The following is a 19,891-nucleotide window of genomic DNA, read 5'->3' on the forward strand; positions in this document are numbered from 1 at the left end:
TAATTTAAGTTCTCGGATAATCCAGAAATGTCAAAGTTTTTATTTCACTGCTATTTACCAAAATGTTCAAGTTCACATACGACAGTTTGTCAAAATTTTCAAAGCCTGTTTGTGAGATATTTTTTTCTTGAAAAATTTGTAATTTACAACATTTTGGAAGCCCAGCGACGACATGTAGTTTTCCATTTTTTGTTAGACAACAAGAATTGGTTCAGACGGAAAGATTTTAAAAGCAGAGAAAACTTTTCACCTCATAATCATTATGACTATCATATCAAGGCACTTTATAGCCAACTATGTGATTTGGGATTTCTCATTTTTGAAGGTTGTACAGTTGCCTAAAACTACTTACATCCACTTTATTTGATATTTGGTGGAAAGTCTCATTTGCAATCATACTACATTTCCTAATTTTTTGTATGAAGTGAATGGGTGTTTGTATGTTTTTACTTGAAGCACATACACTTCCAAAGATCTAAACTGCTAGAGGGCGGTCTATGGTAGATAACCATAGTTTAGTTTCCCAGCTGACTTTATTGAAGTTTTAGTCACCTGCACTTAATAAATATAACAGAATATTAGGATGTAAACCCAGCAGGGGAGACAATAGAAACTATTATCTTTTTTGTCTTTTTTTGTCTGTTTGTCTTTTTCATTTTTAGCCATGGCATTGTCAGTTTGTTTTAGATTTATGAGTTTGACTGTCCCTTTGGTATCATTCGTACCTCTTTTATACTGATAAGATATGGTAACGTATAATTGCCAATTATACAAATTTCCAACAGAAACCAGCTGACATAAAAGTTAACAATTATAGGTCACTGCATTGTCTTCAACAATAAGCGAAACACATACTGAGCAGCACCAAAGCCTTATATTATTTTTAGAAGGTATAATACATGGATAGTTCAAATCTTGTATACATATGCCTTATGTTCTGGAGTTAGCATCAGGAATATATCTGTTGTCCTTGACTTCATTTTCACGGTTCAGTGGTTGCTTAAAAAACTCTAAGTCTTATTTCATTATTTTTGTACTCAGTTTTATAAGTATATAGCAGACATATCTGGTATATGGAATCATTACAAGGTCCATCCAACTGGGTTCACCCGAGTCAATTTCCTGGATCAGTATTCAGTGTTGAGTTTTTGCTGCATGTTTCATTTCCCAGTTACTATAAGCATAGGTCAAAGATATAAGTTACATGTATATGTAAGTGATAAATTTGTCCTGGTAAAATATGTCTGGGCGGACAAATATTACTAGCAAAAAAAGTCCATGGTTACAGATTTTACTGGTATATTTAGTCCTATGTTAGTAATCTACGATATGTTTAAAAGTTGTTTTAAGAGTTGCATATTTATATCCTTGATAAAATTGGGTCTCCAGACTAATTTTCCTAGGAAATCAAATCCATGTCATAAATATTCCTAGGTAAAAACATCCATGCTCTTAATTTTGAAAGAAGAATGGAAATATTATGTTTGGTTTTTTTTAAATGTAATGTCCCTAGACAAATTTTCCTAGGAAATCATGTCCATGTTATCAAAATTCCTAGGTTAAAATGTCCATGTCCTTTATTTTAAAAGGGAAATTTTTATAAACAATGGAAAGTCACTATTCATGTTTTAATATTGGTAAAGAGTTGTGCATTTACATTTAATAGAATTTTTGTCCCCAGACTATTTTTCCTAGGAAATCATGTCCATGTTATTAATATTCCTAGGTAAAAACGTCCAAGCGCTTAATTTTAAAAGGGGAATAAAAATATTATGTTGAAATATTGTTTAAGAGTTGTGTATCAATTTGTTTTTTAATTAAATGTATGTCCCCAGACAAACTTTCCTAGGAAATCATGTCCATGTCATTATATTTCCTAGGTTAAATTGTCCATGTTCTTTATTTTAAAAGAGTGGAAACTCAATATTCATGTTTTAATATCAATGGTAAAGAGTTGTGCATTAACATTTGAAAGAATTTTTGTTCCCAGACTATTTTTCCTAGGAAATAATGTCCATGTCATTGATATTCCATAAAAATGTCCATGCTATTTATTTTAAAAGGTAAATTAAACTGTCATGTTTAATATTGTTTTACAGTTGTGTATCAATATTTCCCAGATAAATTTTTGAATGATATCATGTCCATGTCATTAACATGTCTAGGCAATAACGTACATGTCCTTTATTTTAATAGGAAACATAATGACACTTTCCAATCTTAATAAAGATTTTGTCCCCATTTTGAATGATTTTATTAAACAGGAAAACTTATAGAAAAACAAGTTTAGGGACAATTTTTCCTAGGATAATGAGTACCAGACATATTTAACTAGCTATTGACTTATTTTCCTGGGAACATTTGTCCTAGGACTTCTTTTCCTAGTAAAATCATGGACATGGACTTGATTAACTAGGAAAAAATGTCTGGCGGACACATTTTACTACCGGACCAAATTTACTGTTACATATATATGGTATGATTGTCATTCTTATGGTTCATTGGTCAACATTGAGTTTTTCATGATTAGGTCTGTGTATATGTCTGTTTTGCAGGATTCAACTGACCTTGGCCTCTTTCATGGATCAGTAATCAATGTTATACATTGGTGATTTGATCCAGTCCTCAGATAATATAAGCACTCACAAAACTATATTTAGTATACAGAAATATTGTTAGGTGTTCATGCTCTTCAGGGCATATGACTGACCTTATTTTAATGGTTCATTAGTCAATGTTAAATTGGTCTACATTTTCTTTAGTTTTCATGATTTTGTGTTTTCAGAATGAAATGATTGTTAGGTGTGCATGCCTATCTGCCAGCGTTTACTAGCGGTGACCCCATTTATATGGTTCATTTGTTAACGGTGAGGTTCTCATTATTATGTCCATTATTCAGATACTATAACTATAAGTAATATATATATATATATATATATATATATCAACGATATAGGTCTATGGAATGAGTGTATTAACGGTGTTAAAGTTTTTTCTGTAGGGTTCATCTGACCTTGACCTCATTTCATAGATCATTTGGTCAATGCAAAGTTTTCTTAATTGTGTCTGTGTCACATATACTCTCAGTAAAAGGCCAACAGAAATTGGTATACTAGTACGAAATAATTGTAAGAAGCACATTGTCCGGTAGTTTTCATATGACCTTGAGTTAATTTCATGTATAAATGATCAACGTTAGGTATTGGAATTATTGTAAGGTGTATATATGTTCATCTGGTTTGGTTTATCTGATATTAACCTCATCTTATGTATATAATAAGATCGTGTGATATCTGTGAGTGTCGTAATTTCGTAAAACATATTGATGTTAAAGACTCACAACATTTAATTCAATTACGACCAGGCTGCACTGTTGTTATGAAGAAATACCAAGGAATAATTATAACGAATACATTTTTGGTAATATAGCTTTTAATATTTTTAAAGATATGACCTTTCTTGACCATATGATATATGTATTATATTCAAGACAATCTTTCCGTGGTTTGACTAAGTTGAAACGGCAATTTCATTACCAATACTGCTTAAGTTTTTACCATTTTGTCACATCAAACTCCCAAGTCAATCACTCACTCTGATACAACAATAAAATAAAAGTAGTCTTAGACTCACTGCAGCTCCGTCATTTTACCAAATCACAACAACCTGGAAACCTATAATTTGTCTTCGCTAAATCAGAACAGGAACGTATATTGACGTTAATAGATATACTGTTCCCAGATCAGAACAATCAGGAAAGATCAGGAAACCTGTGGAACGATTCTATAGATTTGTTTTTTTCTCAGATGATTATGTCTACCACAAACTTTGATCCAATGAATTTAGTTGCTGTTAAAATGTCATTTAAGACGATCCAAGTCGTTAGTTCATTCATTATGAGTTGTTGTTGAGAATTCTGAACAGAACTGGTAACAAAAACAGGAAGACTGCAACAGAAAATAAAAGATAAAGGCTAGAGGATTTGTATGTATTGATCATAAAAGCTATCTAAACAATGCACGGGGAACAATATACCAAAGAATAGTCGATGTTCATCTGTATACGTAATGTATATTGATCAACTTTCGTATAATTTTTTGATATAAAAAAGGGTATAAACAATTTAATTTGTTTCAGAAATCTATCATCAATTAAAAATTCTGAAGTGAACGAATCAAAGTCTGTGTTAAATTTGTGGCTACTTGGAACTATAAGAAACGAGAATATATTTAAAATTTAAAAGGGGATTATTTCAAATGTGTACTCATTTTAGAAAGACATCTTTAAATATTATTTTCAATTTTATTTCCATGGTTAAACATACTTACTTAGAAGAGACTGGCCTGATTGTAAATCTAACGGATTTCCTGCTACACCTCCAAGTCCTTGAGGAGGAGCACTGATAGGGTGTGGTACTGGGTAGGCTAAAGGTACTGGATGAACATTGCCCAAATAATTATCATAAAGGCCATCAGCTTTGATGCTGCATACGGAAATCATGCCGATTACAGCAATGATAGAGATTATTCTTGAATTCATCATTTCTGAAAGTGTAAATGTTGAATCAATAACAAGAAGAAAAAAATACATAGGACGTTTAGTGTATCTAGATCAGTCAATTGGAATGTTCAAACCGACTCGGAAATCTGGAAAGCTAAAATAAATGTTAAACATTCCAATCAAAGCCTTCTTAGGGTCTTTTTAATCAAACTAAATTTTACAAACTACATGTAATTGTACTAAAAATACGGAAAATCCAACAAAGTATAATGAGAAAAGAAAATTTAAATAGTAATAAAACTAAATACACCCCCTCCTTTGAAATTATATCTCAGGATAATTGAAGCTTTTGTTTAAATACATTTTCTCAAGGGAAATTTCTAAAAAGCGAAATATTACTTACTTCTGAGTTTTCTGGTAAACTTGTAATGAACTGATTTTTCAGGTTAACCTGTTATGAAGTATGAAAGAGAGCAAAACATTTATATATAAATTATTACAGAATTTTGTATAATTTCCGACGACGTCAAAACATGGTTCCGGTCATTTCATGTTGTCCAATTCAAAGGAAAAAGTAAATTGCACCATTGCATAAAGTTATGTGTCTTGTCAATGTAGGCATGGCGGTGATATCTGACACCAAGTCGTGCGTTATTTCACCTGATCTGAACTTACATGGTGTTGGCATTTTACACTTAAACGGAGATTCTTTCACTTGCACAGAACTTCCCGAGATGCTTTATTAAATACGATGGTCAAGATTTTTTGTCGGTTACAAATGTTATTACAGTTTTTCCACGTCAGAACAAAATGATTATTGGTTTAAAAAAATATGAAACTTGATGTAGAAATAGTTTACCATCAAATAACATAATTCCCTATATGATAATTGTCTTTTTACTAAGGTATGATCATTTCAAACTTGTATGTGAAATCCATAGCTCAGCCTTATTTAAGTAAAGAGACAGGTTTTTTTACTGTATGGATTTTATACATACTTAAATACCATACCAAGCCCGCTCACAACTTCATAACTAAATACACACCTTTGCCTTGCGCAATATATGGTCATATCTCTCGGTCGATTTCATTATTTAAAAAAAAAAATGAGAAAATAAGACGATCTCAGTCATTATTTCTCAAAGGCATTGACAAGTCTTAAAGTCTTGTTAGTTTCCGTTTAGTTTTCAAAGAGAAACCTGTCTTGATTAAGATCAATATAATAATAAGTCCTGTAGGGATTGGAAATAAAGTGTATATTCTGAAAAGGTCTGGCTGATTGCTAAGTTTGTCTCTGTAAAGCAGAAAGTTTTAACTTTTAGGGACTGTTCATACATTATTCCCGTTATACAAATAACAAGGACTAAAATATAAATGTCAACGAATGACGAACTCTAGATAATACCCACACTGTTAGTCTCGCCATTTGTTTTGAAGCGGTTGAGTTAAGAGGTAAATTAGGATGCTTTTAAAAAGAAAGAAGTAGGTCCAGTAAGACCCCTTTTTGGCCCCACAATATAGCAGTTTTACAAAATTGTTGAAATGTAAACTTTTAGATATTTATTGGACAGAAGAAAGCTTCTGCTACATAAATATAGGCTGTTTTTGACAATACAATTGGTTGAGGATGAACACGGATGCGGCCACTTTCATTTTTGAAAAAAACCATCTGAAAAGTGGCATTTTTCGGCATATTTTGGTAGATTTTTCATATTTGAGCTTGAATCGGATCGTTTTTAATGACTAAATCAGTTAAAATCTAATTGAATCAAATGAAATAGACACTTAAGTGTTTAAAAAGTGGTCAAAATCTTTTTTTGTCTTTGGTTAAATGAATTAGAATAATATTGTGAGGACAACACACTATCAAAGTTTCTTATGAGGTCAAATGTCTTTTTCAATGATGAGCCAAACATGCAATGTATTTTGCCTGTGGCACTGTAATAACATGCATTGGAATGTATATTTTTTACATGATAAACTTCCTGTTAACTACAAATAGCTCGATATTGCATTCAATTTTCAAACGTTTATTAAAGATTTTTAAATTATTTTTTTTCATTTTTTTGTGTTTTATAGAAAAAAAATCTCACAAGTTCTTGTCAGAAGTCATCATGCATGTACTATAAGTATAAGTTCTCTGCAAGATTGTTCTGGTGAAAGAATTTACAGCTACAGTGTCCAATATCAACGTCATACCAATCTACACTGACAAGACATATAACTTTACGCAATGGTGTATATTAATTTACTTTTTAATTGAATTGGATAAGATGGAATGACCGGAACCAGGTAATGACGTCGTCGGAAATTATATGAAATTCTGTAATAAATCATATATAAATGCTTTGCTCCCTTTCATACTTCATAACAAATTAACAGATAAAAATCAAAACAAGTAAGTTTGATTTTTTATGAAATGTTTACTTTTAATATTTATCTAAAAACTTGACAATTATTGCATAAGACAGTAAAGTAAGGTCACGTGGATTAATAGAAATTACAAAATGATTAAGTATAATCTCAGTACTTCTAAGTGTCGAAAAGCTTTTAGTTACAGAAATAGAAAAGGCGAAAGAAATGTAGAACTAGCAACCATAATCTGTATATAAGGGTTTTTGTTGTATTCTTGTATAGCGAGAATACATGTTTGCCAGTACAACTCGTGAATCATTTATAAGTAAGAACAAAGACTGGTTGGCTTGGAATTAAAATATAACTAGTACTACTATAGTCTGAAATGGCATGTCTTCCTCCAGATTGTTACTTTGTTAACGGAAACCTTTAAAATCCGCCTCATATTGTGGCATATTGTGGCTAAATACAAATCAGTTTTATCGTTTCTAACATGATATTAATAAATACGTTCTCGTTTTTAAAATATGTGTCACTGGACATTTAACACTATCATATATTCATTGATTATTTATTACCCTTTCAGAGATGAAGACCTCGGGAATATGTTCTGTTATTGCTGCAATTTGTGTAATTTTTGTTTGCGGCATCAAAGCTGATGGGCTTTATGATAATTATCTGGGCAATGTCCATACCGTACCTTTAGCGTACCCAGTACCACAGCATATCAGTGCTCCACTTCAAGGATTCGGAAGTATGGGAGGAATGGATTTACAATCAGACCAATCTCTTCTAAGTAAGCATGTTTAATGAATCAATATTGAATCATGTGTTTTACAGACATGAATATTATATGAATTATTTGAATGTTATTTTTTCATGTTTATCAATTCGAGTGTGAAACTTTGGCAATTTCAAAACGTTGACTAAATTCGAAATTCTTATATACAAATGGTATAAAATACATTAGCATTCCTTAAAGATATTTGTATTTCTGTTACATTAAAAAAAAATAGACTTGCTAGGTTTTTTTTAATCAATAACTAAAATTCTCTTATTTACCACGGAGTAAATTTATTTTATTTTCTGTTTCAGTTTTCCTGTTTTTGTTACCAGTCCTCTTCAAGATTCTCAACAGAGACTCATCCTAATAGACTTACGGTGTGGCTCCGTACCAAATGACACTGATAAAGCAAACCATTTCATTTAGACTAGATAGACTTAACATCTAAGAAGATTATGTTTTTGGAATAACTGTGAAGTGATGTTAAAAATGCTTCTTGTAGTGTATGTAGTGATTCGGTAGATTGAAGGAGTTGCAGTGATGCTGCAGTTTATATAGTGAATGCCATAGTAGTGACAAAATGATTTCTGAAGTGTAAAAAAGGAAGCAGTATTTGTAGTGAGACTGATATTACAACTTAGTCAAGCAATATCATAACTTAAACAATAAATGCTGATTCGCCAAAAATATTTTTTCTATTTGTTATCCTTAATCTAATCATAACTATTGTCAAATAATGGTTCAATATACATACATAGTAAATGCGGATTTGTCTATTATGTATCCTGTATTTCTATTCCTTGTATATTTGTACAAGAGTGCACACGCTGAAATGTCTTGCCTTCTTTACTAATCATTGACATTATGTTGATAGTCCTAAATATAAAGCTTTATTACAACTGTTACATAAACTTTAGAAAAGTAAATATTGACCAATGAACCATGAAAATGAGGTCAGGGTCAGATGAACCATGCCAGGCAGACATGAACAGCTAACAATTCTTCCCTACAATAAATATAGTTGACTTTATGCTTATAGTATAAGAAAAACAGACCAAACACAAAAACTTAACACTGAGTAATGAACAGTGAAAATGAGGTCAAGGTCAAATAAAACCTGCGCGACTGACATTTAAAGCATAAAATATTCCATACACCAAATATAGTAGACTTTTGCATACAGTATAAGAAAAACAGACCAAAACACTAAACTTAACTATAACCACTGAACCATGAAAATGAGGTCAAGGTCAGAGGACACCTGCCAGTTGGACATGTACACCTTACAGTCCTTCACTACACAGAATATATTAGATATATTGCTTATAGTATCTGATATATTGACTTGACCACCAAAACTTAACCTTGTTCACTGATCCATGAAATGAGGTCGAGGTCAAGCGAAAACTATCCGACAGGCATGAGGACCTTGCAAGCTATGCACATATCAAATATAGTTATCCTATTACATATAATAAGAGAGAACTTAACATTACAAAAAATCTTAACTTTTTTCAAGTAGTCACTGAACCATGAAAATGAGGTCAAGGACATTAGACATGTGACTGGCGGAAACTTCGTAACATGATGCATCCATATACAATGTATGAAGCATCCAGGTCTTCCACCTTCTAAAATATAAAGTTTTTAAGAAGTTAGCTAATGCCGCCCCGCCGCCTGATCACTATCCGTATGTCGAGCTTTCTGCGATAAAAGTCGTTTGCTCGTCAAAAAACTACAAACAGGATTGCTGGAAAGAAAAAATAATATTTCTTCTTAAAGACAAAAAAAAAAAATGTCACTGAAAAAAAATTGTTCTTGTCAATGTTGTGATAATATTTTAATTGTACAGGTAACAACTACGTTTGAATTCCCCATAAAAAACACGGGAATATAAATTCGTTACACAGTGTACTAGTGACCTAATACGATATATACAGTGTCAGTGAATTCCATATAGAGTTTGACCTCCGTTAGCTCTCACCCCATATTAAATTCACTGATCACATATATCGAATAAGGTCACTAGCACACTGTGTAACTTTTAGATCTAGAAATTTTCAACTCGTATTTGTCAATACTGGTCAACTTTTAACAGATAACCATGAAAATGTAAATGCCAAAGGACCATGTGAGCTTTTACCATCACATAATGTCCATCGTTCGTAAAAATCTTCTCTAAAACTACTAAATGGATTAAAACCAAAGTTTGTCTGTTTCATCTATATGCTGTCAGACATAAAGCTTGTTATTATCACCCTGGTTGATCAATCAAAATGGCCGCTGTGTCTAAAAATAGAACATAGCGACAGACTTCAATTTTGGATATTATCTCTAAGAATAAAGCTATTAGAGAGAATAACTGATGTTGTTCAAAATGGTCAGCACAAGTTCTATCTACCCTGAAAATTTTGAAAAAATCTGTCAACCTGTTCTGGACCAATTGCCCTCTGAAAGATGGATTTTTAACTTTTCGATATTTCCTTGCCATTGTTTCAAAACCTACAGGAAATAGGTTAAAATGTAAAATGCAAAAATGATCAGCATGACGAGATTTATCAACCATGAAAATTCGAGAAAAAAATATCTACTTGCTTTGGAGTTATTGACCCTCAAATATAGAATTCTTTTTCTGTTATGGACAACAGACACAAAGTTGTAGCACATGTGAGCTAAAATTAGGCGGAAGATTTTAAGAGGGTTTCCAAAACGCACAAAACAAAGAAAGATGACACAATAACAAAAATATCAAGAAGGGAAAGACATGCAAATCTACAAAATACTACATGGAAAAAGAATGTGTCCATAGTATACGGATGTCCCACTCGCACTATCATTTTCTATGTTCAGTGGACCGCAAAATTGGGGACAAACCCTAATATGGCATTAAAACTAGAAAGATCATATCACAGGGAACATGTGTACTAAGTTTCAAGTTGATTGGACTTTTCAACTTCATCAAAAACTTCCTTGACCCAAAACTTTAACCTGCAGCAGGACAGACAAACGGACGGACAGACACACAGACCAGATAACATAATGCCCATAAATGTGGCATAACAAAGATTAAGTACCACAAACTCAATTTCAAGTTGATTGGACTTCAGCTTCATCAAAAACTACCTTGGCCAAAAACTTTAATCTGAAGATGAATAGACAAACAAACAAACAAACAAACAGACCCACTGACAAAAAAAACCAATGTTCTTAGGAAGGGGGATTAAAAAGCATTGAACTCAGGTGCTCTGGAAGAATACACAGTTCCTGCCTCACACGAGGCACCCACTGTGTTGCTCAGGCACGTACAAATCCAGCCATAAATCTCATAAATTGATTTTAAAATCTAGGACAAAGGAAAACATTGGAACATATACATGGTCATCTGTTACATATATTCCATAATAGTCAACCAATGGCATCCATTGGTTCAACAGGCCTCATTGTAAATTGTGATCCTATATCAAGGAAATCGTAATAAGAACTGTAAGCTTTTGAATATCGAATCAAATGAGAGATATTTACCAGTGAAGCTGTAAGTTTGCTACATAGAAATGGAAAGGTCACAAATGAGCAACTGAAATCATCCTTTTTGACGTAAAGTTTTGTTCTCAATTATCATTGTCAATTTCTTTATATAAAACAAAATATGAGGCTTTACTGTATCTGTGGTGTCCTTTATTTCAAGTTGGTAGGATAAGATGCGCTCAACATAATTGCCTTTGGATGCTTCAGTTAGATTGTCCTCCAAATTAAACTATTTTTTTTGTGAAAAAAATCAGGTTCCAGAGAACTTTTTATTTGAATCAAGAGTATTTTTTTTTTTTTTTTAGATATAATAGAATACACAAGTATGTCCAAACTGCACATGTCACTTTCTATAAAAAATATATTTGTGAAAGAATACTATAACTCAAAGTTTTGAATTGTTTTTATTGTCTTTACTTGAATATAGTATTAACAGCATTCTCAAGCAATATAAACAGACATTACACATATATAGTTTTAAACAAAGATGTTATCTTATACCCTGCATAATGAAATAATGGAAGCAGTCAATATATCTTTTGGTTTTTCACATAATCACTTTAACAGCAAGAGGAATTTTTATTTTTTTATTTTTTGTTTTATTTTTATTTCATTGATCTTTTCCCCTAATAAGAATTCTTTTGATTGTCCTGATCCATTTATACAAACATCTTTTGCTATTCTTTCTATTATTAAGCATTTTTTTCATTTACCATATTTTATAATTATAGTAATATTGACTGAGTTTAATAAGAATTTCTTGATTATGTCTCTAGGACTGCAGTATAGTGAAGTCATATAAAAGTTATAATTTTGTACTGACCTATGCAGGCAATTTTCAACATATCTATATAAATGGATTTTTACAAGGATTTCTATGGTAAGGATCAAGCATATTATCTATGTTTAGGACACACAAAACAATACATGTGTATTTACATAAATACATTTGTGTATATACATAAACAAATCAGTGTTATTTTGAAAAACAAAATACTAATGATAAAAATAAAGTGAAGGAAGAGCTTAAAAGTAAATCTAAATATTTGTATAGAAAGCTTCTTGATATCTTTCGGACAAAATTATATCATCACAACACGTAGCTTGATATGATATACATATTATTGGAAATGAAAATTACACCCATGTGTATATTTTGAATGTCCAAGGAGAACTAACTTGATTGAAACTTTATTGAATTTGCTGTTAAATAGATATTCACTTGCAATTTGTAACATCTAATCAAATTGAATATTCAACAGTAATAATACCACTGATCCAAGTCAGCTGCTGCATTAGTGCAAGTGGATTTTAAAAATATATTTGAATTATTTTCTAGTTATTTATGGAAATGAAAGAGTAAATTGATATAGTTGTGACAGAGCATGATACTAATGTTTACAGACTGTGTAAGACCGTCATGGTAGTTAAGGTCGTTAAACAACCCTGTAATAATAGTCATTTTCTTTAAAGTATATGTCTATACCTAAGCTTTAAAATCAACATGAATGAAATGCACATATAATGGTCTTTTACAAGAATGCATTGATGGTAATACCCTGGAAGAAGTGCACATCTAATAGTTTATTATAATTATCTTATGATGGTAATGCCCTAAAAGATTTGAACACAATTCCAATTCATAACTGTAGTGGTTTTTTGAAGTTTTATACAAAGATCTTGTATATCCTTTTTTCCCTCTATAATTCTACTGGAATAATTTTTTTTCAAAACCTCCTTGGTATAAAAAAATATATGTATACAAATAGGCAACTTTTAATCTTGAGTATCAGTGAAACTAGGCTTACTTGTTAAATTACAATTGTATTATTTCAACAAGTTTCTGATAACTGGCCAATTATGAACACAAAACATACTACCAAAGGTTACTTAGTCTACTTATGTCTAAAGTACATTGTAACTCGGAGAGAACTAATATTTGATTTTTATATACCACCAAATAAAGTCAAAATCTAAGCTGATGATGTTTAAATACATAATAGGTCACAAAAAAAGAAAAATTTAACCTAAAGAGAAATAAATTATGATCTCATAAGAACTAAATTTCTCGTTAATAATAGATAAAAATCTTGCACAAAATATAATATGTTGATATAAAGCTATAACCAACTTGTTATGAATCTTAAAATTTAACACTGAATTTATCATCAATTTCATCATAATTTTTATGTTAATCTTTAACATTAGCCATTTTCTGAACAAATGAAACCCACAACTATTGTTTAAATATTGTGAATAATCAGCACATGGATTTGAGGAATATTAATATATTAACATTAACAGAACCTATGATATCAATGAAAATAAATAAGTACGTGCAACTAAAAGGTGAGTACATAGCAAAAAAATAATTAAAACTAGCAAAACAAATATAAACAAGCACGACAAAACACGAGCACTCAACTGCAAAAACATAACATTGAAAAAAACATACAAACTTGGTTTACTGCTATCTTAAATGAGACAATAACTTTTAATACTGCAGCTAAAGTAACATGAAAATATGTACATAATGTAAGACAGTTCAGACATACAGGTAAGTTTGTACAAGGACTGGAAACAAACATTATTACAAAAAACAAACCAACAGAACAAGGTCTTTTTTTCTTGCCCTGTAGAAGCACTCAAATCCCTTATTGACAATTCTCATAAATAATTCTATTTACCATTTTTGGTATTTATACTGAGGCAAATATACATTCAATCATTTTGTTTGATTCCATTGGTACTAATACTTCAACTTATTTGTTAAATATATGTCAGAACTGATTTGAATCTTTACAAATCTTTAGTTAGTAAAGGTTTTATAAATGAGAAAAATAAATTTTAGGACTAGAATGAAAAAATATAATTGTATGGAATGTCAAGGCAGAAAAAATAAAGAGAATGTTGAGGCAAGAAAAAATAACAAAATCTGCAATCAAGCAAAATGAATAAATGCATAACTGAATACAAAAGATTTATTATGTGTGATTTTATAGTCCTTATTCACTATTTGTACTAAAATTTTGAATTCTTAAAACTTTTCTTTGGCATAATTTTTAAGAAATTTTGCTGCCTGTAAAAATTTGAGCTCAGGTTAACAGTAATTTTAGTTGGTAATCTTTGAGTAAATTCCCTAAATACGTTTAAAAAAAGACTTGCAAATTTAAGTATAACATGTGAGTTACTCATCCTACCAAATGATGTTACTTGAACTATAGACAATATTTAAATATTCTAATGAAAAACTTGCATGGTACCTGAAAATTGCCTTGTTTGCAAATGTTTCAATGTTTTGTTTACATAGGCATTTTTAGGAACAACTCTCACTGGAGAAAAACAAATTTCTGTTTTAAAATACTGTAGTACCATAATAGAAATGCTGCATATTCCAGAAAATTTCTCCCAAAGTAGGTATTATACATACAAAAAGACTGTACAAAGGAAAATATTTTTCTAAATATATTTTTAATCTATCATTTTTCAAGATTTAATAAGGAATATAAATAAAAACACAAGTCATCAAAGAATCAGACTGGAAATTATTAAAAAAATCAATAATAAACAGAAAAAAATTACTGTTTTTCAATAACTTACAAAACAAAATACTAAAACAAACAAACACACACACACACACACTCACTCACAAACATGACAGTAACAAATGGAATAAAAAAAAACACAACAATACAGATTATTTAAAAACACTCCTTTATATTCTCAAAGAAGTAGACTTTTAAAATTCTAACTAATATCTTATCATTTTACAAAAAAATAATCTATTGATTTTATTAATTTTAATTGATGGAAAAAAAAGTAAAATCACAAAAATACTGAACTTTGAGGAAAATACAAAACGGAAAGTCCCTAATCAAATGGCAAAATCAAAAGCTCAAATACATCAAACCAAAGTTGATGGTCTAGACAAAATGATACAAATGCTGGAATATGTGCAACATCAACCACATAGTTTTCTCTAAAAGTTAAAGCAAAGTATAATTTCAATAAAGTTAAAGATTGGAAAACTTGATCAATAAAACATCACTTCATGCCATCCTAAATTTTGGCATCATAATTAATTATAATCACTTTCTCCAAACTATGATTAAGGAGGAAAAAAAACCAAAAAAAACAGCATTTCAATTCCACATATATCCAAACTGTCCAAGGGCAACAACTCCAATTAATGTTCCTAGTAAAATTTTTCCATGAAATTCCAACAAAACATATAGTAGGATGGAGAGTGCTAACAAAGCAATTTTTTTTAAATAATTTAAATTTCCAAGGGCATAACTCCCATTAAACCAGTATCAATCTTAGAACTTGTTAAAACATTGCCAATATAGAACTTTGATATAAATTTATAATAGAACAAGAAATGTTAATTTGAGGGATCTATCCATGCAGTATATAATTTATATTTCCCATTGACTAACATGTCCATTTCAACTTACTCACAAAATTTTGTAGTATTCAATATTGGAAAATTCTCAATTTTTACATAGCATTTCCTTAAAACCAAACATTATTATTAAAAAACACCCATATTTGAGAAAAAGTTTGTGTTGCACATTAAACATTGTTAAATAAATGCCTCTACAGAGTTACATAATCAGCTATTATAATCCCTGAGTCTGCTGATCTATGTATCTGTTGCAACATGGCAGTCTAATTGTGTGTCTATTTTTAACTTAAACAATGGTATACTAGTAATTAGTTTTTTAGTTTATCAAACATCATCATAATAATAATGAAATTCAAAACCAGGTTTACATTAAAAAAATCTTACATTACATGAGAAACAACAAGTTTTTTCTTTTAATAATGTTAATTAGCACAGTCTTAGAGAATAATAACTTTTGCTGGCATAGTTGACTAGTGGTGCTACCATAAAAAGGTTAAATAACAATTAAAATGCAGAGAATATTCAACAGTTGTTATTGTGTATTGGAAAAGAAGTAATCATTGGATCAAACTTAACATTAATATGCTCATTGTAACGTCATGACAAGATTCAGTAGTAACAAACATACATGTATTCATGGTAAGAAGTATTCAATAACAGGTGTAACAAATAAAAACTGTTAATAGATGAACAATGAAATCTAATGTCACTATTAACAGATGAACAAGCAAATCTAATGTCACTGTTAACAGGTGAACAATCAAATCTAATGTCACTATTAACAGATGAACAAGCAAATCTAATGTCACTGTTAACAGGTGAACAATCAAATCTAATGTCACTATTAACAGATGAACAAGCAAATCTAATGTCACTGTTAACAGGTGAACAATCAAATCTAATGTCACTATTAACAGATGAACAAGCAAATTTTATGTCACTGTTAACAGGTGAACAATGAAATCTAATATCACTGTTAACAAGATTTCTTACCAATAATAATTTTATTAGTATTGAAAATTCAGAAATTATTGCGATGTTTTTATTATTGCGAAAATTGCGTCAGGGTTATAATCGTAATAATTTAAACTTGCATTTTGAAATATTTTATATGACTTAAAATAGGATTTTCTCAATATCCCAAAAATTAAAATAACATTTTAGTCTAAAATGACAAAAGCGAAATAATAAATGCACGCAATAATTTCTGAATTTACAGTATTCATAAATTGTGTTAAAAGACATTCACAAAAATTATCTACAACCCAACACCTCAACTTATGTCACAAAACAATCATTTTTTTATAGCATTACTTAGAAGAACAGAAGAGACTAAATCTTAATCTGACACGTTCCATCATACAGTATGGTTCAATTAAACAACTGTTTTACACATTTCTCAATACTTTTTTACCAATCCAGGGATAAATCTAAGAAAGTGACCATAGAACAAGAACTGATACAAAATGATAGAATAGGTTTAAAAAATAATGAATACAACTATAAACAAAAATGATTGACTTTATAATTAATGGATTTCAGGAAATGGAAATAGTCAGACTAATGTCATGGTTTTATAAAATGCTCTATTAACTAAACTTCTAACAAATTTGATTGTGTTTCATGTGGATTTTTCAGATAGTGATTAATTTTCAATAGTACCATGATTTCATTAATGCCCATTCTGGACGTGTGATATTTAACATATGTTAAGTTATTGCTAAACATATGGATGAAATTCTTTATGAACTAAACATTATGCTGAAATGCCGCCATGGTAAACAGAACATCTATAAAGATTTACTCTACATAAAGAGCATGGATATTTCAATTTCTTAATACATCAGTGAATCAATGATTTAAAAAAAATCAATTAGGCAGTGAAATTTTTTATTTATGAATCCGTTCAAACAGTGGGAAGACCCGTTGGTATAGTAACTACTATGAAAAAGCACCAGAAGAAAGTTTATCAAATAATAACTTGAAAAAAAGTTACTTCAACTATTGAAATTTATATCAATTCATGTAAAGCGTGGGTAACCCGTAGATAAAACTAAGTAAATAAGCACCAAAGTTTATTGAATAATAACTTAAAGTGTGTACTCCAACAACAGGAAGAGAAACCATTAACAAATCTTTATACTTGAACACAATATAAAACTAGAAAAATATCCAAACTAAATTATTCACCCAAGGAAATATATATCATCAATGATCTAAATAAACTCATCTCAACTTGTAAAATAAAATTGAAGAAACAATTCTTTGTACTCTAATTTCCCAATTGGTTTAAGCTATTCTTCCAATGAAACTGCTAGGGAACAAACTTGTAAATAATGTATGCTACCATTTCAGCCTCAACATGCAGTGAATACCTTCAAGTATCCCATTCAAAGAAAAGTTAGCATGGGTAACCCAAACTGAGGCTCACAAGGCTGAACTAGAGGCATACACACTATGGAGCTTGATCTCAATTAAAAAATAAATATTAAATAAAATAAATAAAGCAAAACCATTTGGGAACTTGATAACAAAAATCTGAGCATTATATTATTTATAAACACCAATTACTGTGAAAGTTCTTTAATTCATGGGTACCAATTTTCGTGGTTTGAGCAAAAGTTACATGTTCGTGGGATTTTAAATTTGTGGATTTTAATTTTCTTAAAAAAAAAAAAAAAAAAAATGGAGTAAAGAATTGAAGCCATTATAAACCAAGATTACAAATTATCTTGATTGCTTGATTGAAGGAAATTGCAGAATAAACATTTAAATTGTTGCAGCGTGTAAATCATTGTGATGACACTTTTTAACCTGAGATCGAGTGATCAACAGATTAAAGACCATCAAAGGTGTTAATTAGGCCATAAACATGTCACAGAAAACAGTAACATCAACAAATGCTATAAATGTACTTTGAATTGTAAAATTAATTCTATCAAAAGCAAGACCAGCATGAAATATTACTTCATTATGAGGACATAAAATGAACACTCTATCATAGCAGATCATCACCGAAAATCTGACTTCCATCGATTAAACAATTTTTTTTATGAGAATTTAAAGATCAAAAGTTGTCAAAGCTGTAGTTCATAGTTTATTTGCCCTGAGACTACTATTTAGATTTGCCGATATTCACTGTATATTCTATATCATATAGGTATTCAAACCTACATAGGGATTTTTCAATTCGATGTCTTGATTTGGACAACAATTGTTATATTTCGTTGGACACTTAATTTCATGGAAAAAGTCGTCCACGAGAACCACAAAAAATTAGTTCCCTACGAAATAAAAATACTTTCACAGTAGTTGGAAGCATTTCACCAATAATAATAATTAACCAAACAAAAGGTGTAACAAAATATTTTACCCCATTAATTCATATTTAAGTAACAGTCACTATATTGGTTGGTTGACAAGAAAATCTGACAAAATTTAAAGACTTAAAATCTCAAACTGTGCATAACCTTCTGATTTAAGTTGACTAGAGGTTTAAGAGGGATAAAAGAAAGTTGCCAAGAAAAGAATACAGTAGTTCAATCAAGCTTTTGGCTGGGTACACAGCTTCATTTTCCTATATTGTAAGAAGACTGAAAAATTTACAAAAATGTTGGCGACTTTCAAAAGAAGTTGTCATTATCACTCTTCGTCATCTTATTATTATTAAAAGAAGATTAACATACATTAACAATTAAAACGGACACTCAAATAAATTCATCACTTCTCCACAACTTAACTGATCCGTAAGATATGTGTTGAGATCAAGCTTGTGCTCTGGTTGTTATCAAGCCTAACTATCAAGCCAATGGTCTGGTTGTTAGCAAGCCTAAAATCAGAGAGAAGTTGACACCAGTACCTATACCCAAGACTAAGAAGAATGCCATAATCATTCCGGCTGTTCCTGCATACTGCTGCTCTACCAACCTACAACATTAAATTATTCTATAAGTTCAAGAGCAGTTGTTTAAAAAATCTTCATTATTTAATTTGTTTTGTTTATTTAATATACCTTGGATTAATTATTATTCATTAAATACCAATTTTATGGAAATCAAGGGAACTGGTTAATCACGAATATAAATGATAAACAAATTGCAAATATTTCTATAGATTTGTATGAAGAATTTGGCAAAACCACGAAATCAAATATCCACTAAAAATACATTCATTCCTAGGTCCATGAAAATTGATATCCACAAAAATGAATCCACAGTATATCACTTGATATTTGTTAAATCTTCTTTTTCTTACATGTTTTTTTCTTTTTTATAACTTTGATCATATCCTTCATTTAAAGTCCATTACCTCGGTTTTAA

At 30.2% G+C, this 19,891-nt stretch overlaps 1 protein-coding gene and 2 long non-coding RNA genes across 6 annotated transcripts in view; 1 reads left to right on the forward strand and 2 right to left on the reverse strand.

Moving 5' to 3' along the window:
* Positions 1-3,414: 3,414 nt before the first annotated feature.
* Positions 3,415-5,030, reverse strand: LOC143070548 (uncharacterized). The gene is made up of 3 exons (XR_012976574.1): positions 4,904-5,030; positions 4,329-4,544; positions 3,415-3,947 (listed from the first exon to the last, which is right to left on the reverse strand). It is a non-coding gene; the product is annotated as an uncharacterized LOC143070548 (long non-coding RNA).
* Positions 5,031-6,791: 1,761 nt separating this feature from the next.
* Positions 6,792-8,328, forward strand: LOC143070549 (uncharacterized). Its single transcript, XR_012976575.1, has 3 exons — positions 6,792-6,898; positions 7,442-7,651; positions 7,951-8,328. It is a non-coding gene; the product is annotated as an uncharacterized LOC143070549 (long non-coding RNA).
* A 3,221-nt stretch (positions 8,329-11,549) lies between these two features.
* The window catches only part of LOC143071759 (equilibrative nucleoside transporter 1-like), a 45,575-nt gene continuing 37,233 nt past the window's right edge, over positions 11,550-19,891 (reverse strand). For all 4 annotated transcript variants that reach the window (XM_076246315.1, XM_076246317.1, XM_076246316.1 and 1 more), the window contains exon 15: positions 11,550-19,499. In XM_076246315.1, the coding sequence (XP_076102430.1) occupies positions 19,373-19,499 (127 nt within the window). In that variant the 3' untranslated portion in view covers positions 11,550-19,372. The remainder of the gene's footprint in view (positions 19,500-19,891) is intronic.

This window comes from Mytilus galloprovincialis, chromosome 4, assembly GCF_965363235.1.
Source record: "Mytilus galloprovincialis chromosome 4, xbMytGall1.hap1.1, whole genome shotgun sequence".
Taxonomy (NCBI): domain Eukaryota; kingdom Metazoa; phylum Mollusca; class Bivalvia; order Mytilida; family Mytilidae; genus Mytilus; species Mytilus galloprovincialis.